The sequence below is a fragment of the Peromyscus eremicus genome, chromosome 14, assembly GCF_949786415.1.
Source record: "Peromyscus eremicus chromosome 14, PerEre_H2_v1, whole genome shotgun sequence".
NCBI classification, from domain to species: Eukaryota; Metazoa; Chordata; class Mammalia; order Rodentia; family Cricetidae; genus Peromyscus; species Peromyscus eremicus.
This window is the reverse complement of record NC_081430.1, coordinates 12,183,316-12,196,698: the sequence shown is the minus strand read 5'-3', so window position 1 is coordinate 12,196,698 and position 13,383 is coordinate 12,183,316. Positions and strand designations below refer to the sequence as shown.

The 13,383-nt window shown below is 36.9% G+C and overlaps 1 protein-coding gene across 4 annotated transcripts in view; it reads right to left on the bottom strand.

The window, feature by feature from the left end:
- Positions 1-13,383, bottom strand: part of Immp2l (inner mitochondrial membrane peptidase subunit 2) — an 858,278-nt gene that overhangs the window by 288,670 nt on the left and 556,225 nt on the right. For all 4 annotated transcript variants that reach the window (XM_059279989.1, XM_059279984.1, XM_059279988.1 and 1 more), the window contains exon 5: positions 2,461-2,526. In XM_059279989.1, the coding sequence (XP_059135972.1) occupies positions 2,461-2,526 (66 nt within the window). The remainder of the gene's footprint in view (positions 1-2,460; positions 2,527-13,383) is intronic.

Below are 13,383 nucleotides of genomic sequence, written 5' to 3'. Positions count from 1 at the left end.
GACTGGCTTCATGAGATGCAGTTCATATAACATACAAACTACCCACTTAAGATGTACAGATCAGTAAATTTTGCATATCCAACTGCTGTGGGATGTTCTGTATGGCAAATGTGTTGCTGATTAGTCAATAAATAAAACACTGATTGGCCATTGGCTAGGCAGGAAGTGTAGGCGGGACAAGGAGGAGAATAAAGCTGGGAAGTGGAAGGCTGAGTCAGAGAGACACTGCCAGCCGCCATGATGAGAAACAGCATGTGAAGATGCCGGTAAGCCACGAGCCATGTGGCAAGGTATAGATTAATGGAAATGGATTAATTTAAGCTGTAAGAACAGTTAGCAAGAAGCCTGCCACGGCCATACAGTTTGTAACCAATATAAGTCTCTGTGTTTACTTGGTCGGGTCTGAGAGGCTGTGGGACTGGCAGGTGAAAGAGATTTGTCCTGACTGTGGGCCAGGCAGGAAAACTTTAGCTACATCCAACTATACAACTGTCACCACAATACATTTGGACATTTCTATACCCCTTAAAAACAAGCAAACGTTCCCTGTACCCATTAGTAGTCCCTCTGTTCCCCTCTTCCACGCCTGTGGGAAGTCACTAATGTGTTTCGGTTTTTGCACATTTAGCTATTCTGGACGATTCACAGAAACAGAGTCACATAATTTGTAGTCTTCTGTGACTCATTTCACTCACTCAATGATGTTTTCAGGGTTGCCAGTTCCTTCTGTAGTGAGACTACATCATACTCACACAGTTTTCCAGACACTAAAGGTGTGTTTGGATATTTCTACCTGCGAAGTCCATGGTTTTTGGAGTATATACCTGTCTTTGTTTCTTTAAGAAATAAAAATCCTGGAATGACTGTTGATAAAAGGAAAAGAAAGCCACCAGGTTCTTTGAAAGTAATCCATTTTCTATAGGAAGTGATACATTTCTATAGGAAGTGAAAACAAAACACTTTTCTACTAACCCACTATGGTTTTCCTACCTTATTTTACTAAAAAGAAAAGTATAGAAAAAAAAGAGAGAACATATGATATGGCTTTGGGAGGGAAAAATGGTTCAAGAGATAGGACAGGGAACAGAGGTGGATTTGATTAAGACACATTGTATACATGCATAAATACCGAATAGCTTTTAAAAGTATTGTTGAATTCAATAAGTAGTAAACCGTATACTATCAATGATAAAAATCACAGTGTTTTTAACTGGTAAAAGAGTAAGGACAGGCCATGGTAAATGTTTTGTAAATGTTGTTAATGTCTGGTGTACTAGAGGACAGCTGGGCTGCTCTCTCTGCTTCATTATTCCATCTATCACATTTAACACATCTGGAAATTTCCATCCTATATAGACAATAGGCTAACAGTTTTTAAAAAAGGAGATAAAAGACCTCTTTTGCTATGAAAAAAGTAGTTTTGATCTCACAGAACCCTAAAATGGGTCTTGGGGACCCTAGGGATCCTCAGGCCAGCTTTTCACAACTGCTGATCTCAATTCTGCTCTAAAACTGACAGGGGCTTTTTTTCAGTTAGCTTGTTTTGCTTATATAATCATCAACACAGGTATTTTTAGGAGGGACTTTTGGGTGGAAACAAGATCAGAAAACTTCTTGAATATAGTTTTCAAGCATTTGTTTACTATATTGTTTACACTTGGCTATATTTTGAAAGCAGGCGATCAAAATGAGATGCATCACACACTAATGTTTTTCTTGTCTATTCTCAAATATTATTTATATCATCAAGTGCAATATATAAGATTTTGCTATCTGTTAATCAAATTCTTGATTACTCTAGTGCTGTATGCAGTTTCAACACTCATTATGAACCCAGAAATGCAAGTTTCACTTTCTATCCAACTTGGTCTCTGTCTCTATGATGATAAAAGAGTCCTATGACTCTGTGTTCAGATTTTAAAATACTGAAATGTTTGTGACATTTTCTAAAATGGATATTAGTGTCATAATATTAAAATAATTGTGCTAGTGTTGATACCTGAAAGCAGTGATTTAATGGTCAGAGTATGTGGTTGATCTTGCCTTAATAATTATCCTGTTTTATAATTTAAGGACAATGGTATGCTCAGTAACTTCATATACACCTTCCATCCTGAAATGGTTATGGAAACAGTGATATGCACTGAAGTAGATGCGTAAGTGAAGTTTGTCCAGAGTTCTAGACCCCAAGCCACTTTCTGCTTTAATTTCAAATGATGACTCAAAATCAAGTTAAAACACTAGATTGTGAGCCACGAGGTGGTGGTACATGCCTTTGATTCTTCCAGAGGATTGCTGTGAGTTTGAAGGCAGCCTGGTCTACAAATGGGTTCCAGGACAGCCAGAACTGTTACACAGAGAAACCCTGTCTCTAATAAATAAAAAACAATAAACAAACAAACAAACAAATAAACCAAAAACCGTAGATTGTAGGTGAAAACCAGTAGCCTGGGGACCTACCTTATGATATCCCCTTCAAGAGCAATCACTCTCTTAATGATCTTCTGTTCTGGGTTTTTAGGAGACCTGGGATTAAAAAAAAAAAGGTTATATAATCAATGCTGTTGCTGTTATTTTAGGAAAAAAAATAAATTGTTCAACAAAATTGGCTATAATAAAATCATTGCAGAATTCTTTACCCCCATGTTATGACATCAACCTTACTTGGGTTTCAAGTGACCTGAGATACTATTGAGATAATTATGTTTTTTTTAAATCTCTGAGAATAAAGAAGCCATAGTAAAACTTAACAAAACTGAAAACACAGAGGAAATACAGATAAAATTGGTCCAGTCTGGCAATCCCAGTACATAGAGGTGGAGGCAGCAGGAACAGGAGTCTTCCATATACAGCAAGGTCCAGGCCAGCCTGGGCTACATAAGACCCTGTATAAAGTGTAACAGAAACCAAGAGGGATATATAACTTAGATATTAAGGGATGAAGATTATTAGTATGTTGCTATTAAAGACAAGTACTTATAAGAAAAGGATTTATATGTAAGAAAGCAGACATTTCTTTTAACTAATAACATTCTGTAAAGTTTATGACACTTTAAAATTAAAAAAGGATCTTCCAGAAAAAAAATTAAATATTTTTTTAAGAAGAAAGTAGAGAATTCCTTTACATCATATTGAAGTTCAGCGATCTGATAATTATAGACTTCAGAGAGATAAACAGTGCTCCTAACAGTTAAAAGAAATTGACAGATTTTGAAATAGTTAAAAAGATATTTTCTATTTTAATCTCCATTGTGGTGAGAAATTTTTATTCAAAGACACACTACTTAAATAAATCCCCCCCTCCTGGAATTTACACCTCAAGTGATTCTTTCCTACATTAGACTAGATTGATCTGTGAGGTCAAGAGAGTAATGGGAAAGGAATGGGGATAGCACTTCTCAGCTTTCGTTATAGAAGAGTCTCTCATTCACTTTGAGCTTTTCTATTCCTCCTCTGCAGCAAGCCACATCTGTCCTGAACAACCCTATAGAAACACTCACATGGGGAAGAACTCCATCTGCTAAGGTCCCAGCAGTGAGCTGAGAGGCATGTCCCTCAGTGCCAGCCAAAGCTGGAGAAGCTGTAGCCCTGAGCATCAGCTTCACTGCATCCTAGAGAAACCCTGAGCAATGTCCCCACCTCGGCGCCCTTAGGAGATGTGCATCATCAATATCTGTTGACTTCAGCTGCTAGGTATTGGAGGAATTTGTTCTGCAGCAATGGACAGATAACTCCATCTTAATATGGACAATTTCCTGCTGGCAAAATTTTAAACCTCCAATTTAACAGACTTGTTTCAAGGACTAGATCATATGTCATATAAATGATCATTTAATGTGTACTTGAAAATCAACTAGAGATAAAATATTTTCATGCCAATTCACATTTTGAATTAAAATGCTTTTTAAAAGGAATGTGAAGGTATAAAAACAGAAATAAAGTAAGAGAAACTCTAAGTGTGTTCTGAATTAAAAGAATTATAATACAACTTATATCTCACAATACATCTTACATAGAAAATAAAATTACGTAAAATAACTGAAATTACTTTTATATGATTATGAATATTCTTTATTTTGAAGGGAAATTAGATCAGAGTTTTGACTGGCCTCTTTCTACAAATTGAGTAACTATTATTTAATAAGTTTAGTGTCATTAACAGACAATTCTAAATCTGACTTGAGGGGTTCTGTTACCTTCAAGCTATGGAAACTGAGTTTTCTGTATAAGGCACCTTAAGACTACTAGAAAATGCTTTTCCAGCTCTTACATTCCAGTCTTTCGAGACCTTCTCTTAGTCTTGTTGCAGCTTGCCTGAAGAAGCCCCTCCTCCTTCCCACCTCCATTCCCTAGGGACCCCATCTCTTGGTGATGACCCAGGATCCCCCTAACTCTTTCCTCCTATCAATCTCTGCTTCTCCTTCTACCAACCTCTAATCCTTTGTGTAACCCCTGACTCACAACACTCTGCCAGGGACCCTAGAGCCACCACACTTGCCTAGCATCAAGAGTAGTCAAGAGCAACCAAAGAACATCCATACATCAAACAAAGACAGGACTAGGTAGCTACATACATATTAATATACTATTATATAATATTCTGTTATACTACATAACACATACATATTACAACTCTAGATACCTGGATCTCTGGGGAAAAACACCACAAACATGTACAATCAAGACAATATGCCTATTCAAGAAGCCAGCAACCCTACCCAATAATCTCTGGGAAAAGCAGTGTAGCTGATGTACAAGACAAGGACTTCAAAATAACAATTATGACTATGTTCAAGGACCTTCAAAAGAATATGAATAAATGCCTTAATGCAGACTGTGAAAACACTAACAGTTGAATGGAATAATAAAAACATTTCAAGACATAAAAGTAAAATTTAACAAAGAAATAAAATCACTAAAGAAAACCCAAACTGAGCCTGGCGGTGGTGGCGCACGCCTTTAATCCCAGCACTCGGGAGGCAGAGCCAGGAGGATCTCTGGGAGTTCAAGGCCAGCCTGGTCTACAGAGCGAGATTCAGGACAGGCACCAAACTACACAGAGAAACCCTGTCTCGAAAAACAAAACAAAAGAAACAAACAAAGAAAACCCAAACTGAAATAAAAATGGAAATTAACCTACTTAGGATATAAACAAAAACTTCAGTGATTAAACCTTACCAACAGATTAAAAGGCACAGAAGAGAGAATCTAAGTTTTGAAGATAAGGTAGAAGAAATGGGTAACTCAATCTAAGAAAATGTTAGATCTAAAAATCTAAGATCAAAACATCCAGGAAATCTAGGACACTATGAAAAGACTAAACCTACAAATAATAGGTATAGAGGAAGAAGAAGAAACCCAGATTAAAGATAAATAAAACATTTTTAACGAAATCATAGAAGTAAATTTCCCCAATCAAAAGAAGGAGGTTCTCATAAAGGTTTGAAAGCGTACAGAACACGAAAGATACAGGACCAGAGAAGAAATTGCACAGTGACACATAATAATCAAAATACTAAACTACAGGGGAAAAGGATATATAAAGCTGTCAGAGAAAAAGACTGAGTAACATAGAAATGAAGATCTTATTAGAATTGCACCCGGCTTCTCATGGAGACTCTAAAGCCAGAAGGGCCTGGACAAATGTGCTGCAGACTCTGAAAGACCATAAATACCAGCCCAGACTACTATAGCAAGCAAATCATCAATCACAGTCAAAGGAGAAAGAAAAAATATTCCATGATAAACCAAATTTGAGAAATTTCTCTCTACCATTCTAGCCCTACAGACGGCACCAGAAGAAAAACTTCTGTGTGAAAAGGTTATCTACACCCAAGAACACACAAGGAATACATAATCCCAGAAAAGTAAATAAAAAGATCAAAAGAATAATTAAAAAACCACCCACACTATACCCACAATATAACAGGAGTAAATACACACTGCCAATTAGTAACTCAACATTAGTGGTATCAATTCCCCAATAAAAAGACACAGACTAACCCTGGATTAGAAAATAGGATCCACTTTTCTGCTGCATCTAAGAAATACAGCTCACCATCAAGGATAAGACATCACCTCCACGGGAAAGAATGGAAAAAGACACTCCAAGTGAATGGACCCACGAGGCAAGCAGGTATAGCTACCTGACAAAATAAACTCAAAACTAAAATGAATCAGAAAAGGCAGGGAAAGGTACTACATACTCATTAAAGGAAAGATTCAGCAAGAAGATACTACAATTGTAAACATTTATGCACCAAACACAGGAAGCCCAAGCTCATAAAAGAAACACCATCTCAGCTAAAATTTCAACTGAATGTGTGATTTAGAAATGGAAACCAGAAAGTATGGCTGTTATTACCTGGACTATAGCATTAGTCTCTAATTTCAGAAAGAAAAAAAATGTGTATCCGATTTTAATGGGGAGGATCAGGAAGAATCTAAACCAACAGCAGCAAGTTGTATTATTAAAACTTTTAATGGCCAGATTTTTACCTTATTGGAAATTTGATTTAGTAAATGGCAATTTTTTTTTGCACCATATGATGTTACCAAAGAAGAAATGCTCCAATGCTGAAGTAACACCTGAACTAATTATAAAATTTCTCACCTAAATTAAGGTATAACCAATGCTAATGAAGAAATATAAAAAGAACCCCTATTTGTTTTTTAAAAAAAGTTGTGCCAACAATCTCTAGGCTTCTGACATACTCAAGAAGTATTGTATATTTTACAATAATTTGTATTTTAAGATCATGATGCAAAAGAGAATATATAAAGTGAGCTATCTATATAATTAAAGTCTTATGAATTACTACTTTAAACATACCTATAAATTTTAATGTAATATTAAACTCATGAATCTAATCAAATAATTCAAAATGAAACAAGCTATTACTAACATCAATTTCATTACTGCTTAAAATCTATACCTATATTTTAATCATTAGGCTGTTGAATGCATTACTTGGAAGTAAGTAGAGGTGGTAAGAGAGTTATTACAGATTTGCATCATAAAAGTTATTAAACTTCCCTTTGTCTGAATTTTCTTGGCCACTTGCCTGTCTCCTAGACAATGTGAGAAATAACAAGTGAAGGATTGGTTCTTATTTCAGGAGTACAATGCATGCTGCCCAATAAATACTCAAATTTGCATTTAAATTTGCAATTTTAATTTTTTCACAATATGCAATATTTTATAGTTTTAATTTCTGGGACCTGAGTTATAAACATTCCATCTTATGCTCATGATTTAATCAGGCATGAGGTCTGGATGAGTAGAGTAGCATTTTTCCTGAACTTCCTGGGTCTCAGTGGTTGTGTTTGGTGTGACATAATGAAGCTCCAATCAGAAGAAACAAGGTCTAACATAGCCATTACAGGATGCCCCATGAGCTTCTGTGGAATTTCACTTTCTATTGTGATTAAAGTGTTACCATTTTAAGTGGTGGCAGGCCAAACACATGTATGTCTTTGGTCACAAAATTCTGTGTAACTGGTTTAGGTTCTTTCATTTTCCCCTGGCTGGGCTACTGGAAAGCCATGTTTTATGGAAACTGAGTAAGGAGTATGTGTCTCAATCTCTCACTTCCTGGCCCTACTGCTTCTTGATGTGACAGAGTACCTTCATCCTGGAACTAGGCATACCTAGTCTTTGATTTGTGTTGAAATTATAAAACCTCATTTTAGTGAGTTGGGTGGATTGGGGGTTTGGATTAACCAAGATTATTATAGATTTAGCCTCTGGATTAGAAATCACATTGGGTCCAGGTATAGTGACACGTGCCTTTAATGCCAGCACTTGGGAAGCAGAAGCAGGTGGATCTCAGTGAGTTCAACACCAGCCTGGTCTACAGAGCGAGTTTCAGGACAGCCAGAGGCATACAGTGAAACCCTGTCTCAAAAAAAAAAAAAAAGAAAAGAAAAAAAAGAAAAAAAGTGTGTGGGGAGGAATAAAGAAGGAAGGAAGGAAGGTAGGAGGGAGGGAGGGAAGGAAGGAGGGAGGGAGGGAGGCAGGCAGGCAGGAAATCACATTGGTCATAGTCAATGTACATTAAGGGTTATTATGATACATATATCAGAGTGAGATCTCACATTTTTTTTTTAAACATTTTGCTTGCTTGCTTGGTTGTGGTGCTTGGGATCCAATCCAGAGTCTTGTCTAAACTAAGCCTTTTTCTACCTCAATTCCAGGTTTCTAATTCTTGATTCTTCTTTACTCCTTTCAACCTTACTAATTTCTACAGCTTGCTGACTGCAGCAGAGCACCCATCTCCTGCAAAGGTAGTGCCTGCAGCCAAGAGGGTCGTGTCTGCTGTTCCTGTTCAACCTCATTTGTGAGGAGGATTCTGAGTGGAGGAAGCTAATGCTGAGTGGGCTCTAGTTATCGTGGACAGAAGGTCAGACCAGGTCAGAAGCCACATGACACTAAATTGGAATTGTAGCAACGTTTCAACACTGGCATTGAACTTTTCCAAATAAATAGTAAGACAGACAAGCACATAGGAGACTTTACATATAAATTCTAACTTCTTTTTCCTCTTCAAAATATAAAGACAGCCACAAACTCTGAGCCCTTATTCTTGCATGAAAAATTCCAGTGGAGCTGAGACGTCAATACTACAAATTTGCCAGAGTCCCACAAGCCTGACCCACAAATGTTCAGTGGCTGAGGTTGAGCTTGGGGGATTTCTATAAATCCTAGCTTGACTTCCGATTGTGACATCACATAACCACAAGAGAACATGTATAAATGCTATAGCTTGAGAACTTATTCTAAAATAACTTTAAAAAAGAGCAGAATCCACAGAGCCTAAGGTCATTATTACAGTCCACTTCTCTTAGACATAGATAAGTTCTTTTGCAAATTCTCTAACAAAAAGAACTTGTCATATTCTGTTATAATAAAGGGCAAAGCCAAACATCTTAAAAACTTAGTTCCCTTTTATTACACAATTAACCAAAGAGATACACAAACTAAATAATAATAGTACTCATATTGAAAAGTCAGTTTAGCTTTACTATCTGTGACAACAAGAATCAAAATGGTACTTTTCAGCATCCAATTCTATATACTTGCTTCATTATTGGTTGTGTGCACTTTCTGCATGGCCATGGATTCATGGGTATGGTTGTGTACACACACACACATTTTTAAAGTCCACTGGTAGTACTTAGCACATTTGTATGAGTACACTTACAACTTTTACTCAGAACAGCATTTGAGCTACCTTGCCGCTTGTTAACTTCTCTTTGTGTCATCTGAATGGTATGAATGAAATCGCAGACTCTTCCTGTGCTCTGGGTACATTCATAACCTCACAAGTATAGTTCAGATGTTCTTGCTGCTACTGTAAGATATCCAATCCCTACCAACCACTAGCACCATCACATCTCAGAAAACGCATCAGTCAAAAGGCTGCAGCATTTACAATGTGACATGCATAAGGTGACTAGAATCCATGTTAATGGTCCAACCATGTCTTCTATGTTTATGTTCTAGAAGGGGAAGGGGTGGTCCTGTGAAAAGCACTCAGACAGCAACAGGGGGTTGTCATATGGACAGAAAACTTTACTGAGAAGTAGAGATCTTAGCACTGGGGCACATGTCCTGTCATTTTGTAGGGTGTGGGAGCACGGAAGGACTGAATCATCTACTTTGGCCATTTTTACAATGCATGCCCTACCTGAATCAGGCTGGAGTAAAAACACAATACTTTACATGATAACAGAGAAATTCCAGGGAGGTTCCCAGTGGCAGGAGCAATTTTGTGTTTCAGATCTTAATCAAGTAAATGTATAATAATAGCACTGACAAAGCATATAAGTGTGTACTGTGGCTTACAAAGGCTCCTGCTACAATGTAAAATATTTCACTTTTACTAATTTTACAATTAGAAGAAATTTAATAAGCAAGTAGTGACAACTGTCCTTATTAGTAAATCACCCTTGATTGTGTAAAATCAATTAACATGTATTATGACTATAATTGCTTTAATTATAAAGAGCTACAATAGTTTGTAGTTGACTCTTTTGATACTTAAGAACAAGTGTATTCATATCTCTAAAAATATCTCAGGAATTTAGTATAATAATAACAATGAGATCAACCCACAGATGTTTATTAACTGAAGAATTTAAAAGTATAGGGCAATACAATGTTCAGCTGTTAAATACAATTATAGCTGTATATCAACATCTAGAATGAGTGTATGAACATAAATACATATATCACATGCATATTATGTGCTTTGTTCTACTGTACAATATGTAATCATATTTGAAGAAATGTACTTCCAGCCATAAAGAAACATCTGCTCAAGAAAATGAGATTCCTTGGTTGACTTACTTTGCAAATCTGTTGCTTTTATACATGGAATATGCTTTCCATAGAGCATACATGTGGAAAGGAAGAATTCTCAAATTAAAAATCAACTATACTATACTCAAAGTGGAGACCTTTTACACCACTGGACATGTACTTTGGAGTATTTTTCATCTAGCTTTTAGGCCTTTGGCTACACTATCTAATTGTCTATACCTATACTATGCCTAATTGACTATACAATAAAGCATCATTTACGACTGTGGGATAAAGTAATATCTTTGAAGGAGTAAACCATCAGTCTATCTAATACTTTGACTAAACTATTTGACTTCTACATTCAGTCAGGCTGGAAAATTCTGCCATACATTTTTGTTAAGATTGAAGAATATTCATGCCACGAATCACCTAGAAAGGTAATGTATCTGTTTTCAACATCACACCACATCTATATAAAATAGCACATAAAGGGTAGCTCAATTAAAGTGTAAAGTAGATTCCAGTATGTAAGCGCTAACTCTGTACCTTTAAGCTGATATACACACAAGAGGTTAGAACTATGGGGGTGGGGGTCACCTGAAAAATGCTACTGGAATAAGGGCCAGCAAGTCACGAACACTGCTCACATGCCAATTTTCCATGATGGTGATTATACTATGGGGTGTGAGATGCCAAACTCAAGGCAGGAAGCACATGATAAACTCAGGAGAGCAAGAGCGAAGTGATAGAGGACCTTTTTACTCAAAGACAGTATTTGATCTTCACCTACCTCTTCAGTCATATCTATTTTCTAACCAGTAATAAACCAGAAAAAGAACCACAATTTTTAGCTTTAAGAATGTAGAGACAACAACTTGTACATGATAAACAACGTGCCTGAAGAATGCCTAACTGTGTCCAGCAAGTGCTTGAAAGAGACAGAGGCTGTTGTGGTAATTGTGTCCATCAGAGCTGTGCATGGCATTAAAAACAACATGGTCATGGGTCTTCAGTATAATTCTCTATGGTCATGGGAAACAGGAAGTATATACTGATGATCCCACCCCCTACCATTATGCCCCATGACTGGGATTAACAAAATGAAACCTTTCAGGATTAGGTGTAGAAAGCAAATGTCAGATGGGGGACATTTCAAGGGTTGCCAGCCAAGGCTGAGAACCAGACAGGCCAGTGTGCCTCCACTGAATATGCCAATAAAGACTGTTGACCGAGGAATATAACTCCAATTGAGCTTAGAGACTGTGTTGACAAGATGAAGAACTTTAAGTAGGCTGTCTTAGTGACTGGTCTGTTGCTGTGACAAAACACCACTACCAAGGCAACATTTAAAAGAAAGCATTTAGTTGGGGGCTGGCTTATAGTTTTGGAGGGTTAGCTCATTATCATCATGGTGGGAGCATGGCGTCAGGTAGGCAGGCACGGTAATAGAAAAGAAGCTGAGTGCTCACATCTGATCTGCAATATGCAGAGTGAAAGAGAGAGAGACTGGGTCTGGAGTGGACTTTTGAAACCTCAAAGCCCACTCCCAGTGACACATCCACTCCAGCCAGGCCACACCTCTAATGCTTAGCAAACAGTTCTTCTAACTGGGAACCAAGCATTCAAACATGTGAGCCTATGGGGCCATCCTCATTCAAACCACTACACAGGCTTAATATGACTCAAATTGCCTTATACATCTTTTAACTTTATTCTGAATTAAAAAGAATAAGATTTTGTTTTTCAGCAGGAAACTTAAATTCAGTAGTGATAATAAAATCATACATTTTTATATATTTTTTGATGTGATAATTTATACTGATCCCATTTTATTTTTTCCAGTGTATACTTATGGACTAATATACTCTCTAGTGACTTTTGTCACGTGTATTATTAATGTTTCAACTGCGCTAATAGATTCAGAATTTCCTAAAATCACATTAGGTATACATATGGGAAGACATGGGACTGCAAAATCACTGATACTAATCTCTCTAAATGCTCACTCTCAGGAAGAACACTAACTCTGTGGAGATCGGATTTTAAGTAAAATATCAGATATTTTGGCTCATTCCCATTCTAACCCTTTTGAACTTATTTATTTTTAAAATATAGTACTATTGTTTTGCAGACAAATTCTCAGAGTCCAATAACTACACACAATTTGCTACCTAAAAAAAAATGTCAACTTTATGCCCCCAATATCAAACTGAATAGCATCAGCAGCTGTATTAAGAAAAAAATGCATGGGGTTTGGGGTTTTACAAAATCAATTTCAACTGGTCACCTCTGAAAACAGCATTATCATTTACTTGCTCAGCTTGACAGCCATAGATATAGCTCTAGTTGCTAAGTTATCAGAAACTTACAGTGATTTCTCCTGCTCTTACTATGATAAAAGCTACTATGATAATTTACTTATTGATATTTCAAGCCAAATAATTCTAAGAACCATTTTGTAAACGAGACATGTAGAGAATGGCAACATTTTAAGTGAAGCATTACATATAATTTTAACAGACTAAAGGAATTCTGGGACAATTTAGGGGAAATTTGGCACAATAATTTCTAAGTTGACTCATTTTGGTAAACCAAGAGAGATAATGCAGTGCTGAGGGAGAAAGAGTCAGGTGAGTAAGGAGGAGCCTGGTGCCCATGTGTTCATGGGAAATGGAGCAACAGCTCTGATTCCCCACTGGAAGGCACATGCAGCTGTGAGTGGCCACATTTGGGTTCTCAGCATTAAACAGAGCCTCAGAACCAGAGAAAGTTTGCTTATGACACAGTTGTTCACTATCTCACAAGCATGTTTTCCCCTGCTAGGCTAGCTTGGGAAAGTTTTATTCTTTAACAGAAAATTAGTAGGGCAACCTATTCTTAGTTATGGATTGTAGAATGGCACTTGTCCTGGAGGTAGAAATGGGCAGATGTTGGTGAAGGGCACATAGTTTCATCAATACAGAAGTTTCTGTAAATGTTTTCTTTGGCATAGCAACACCAGTAAATAATAAAGAGTACTTGAAAATTGCTACAAGATAGCTTAAATGCTTTTACAACTAAAATTATGCACGTGATGG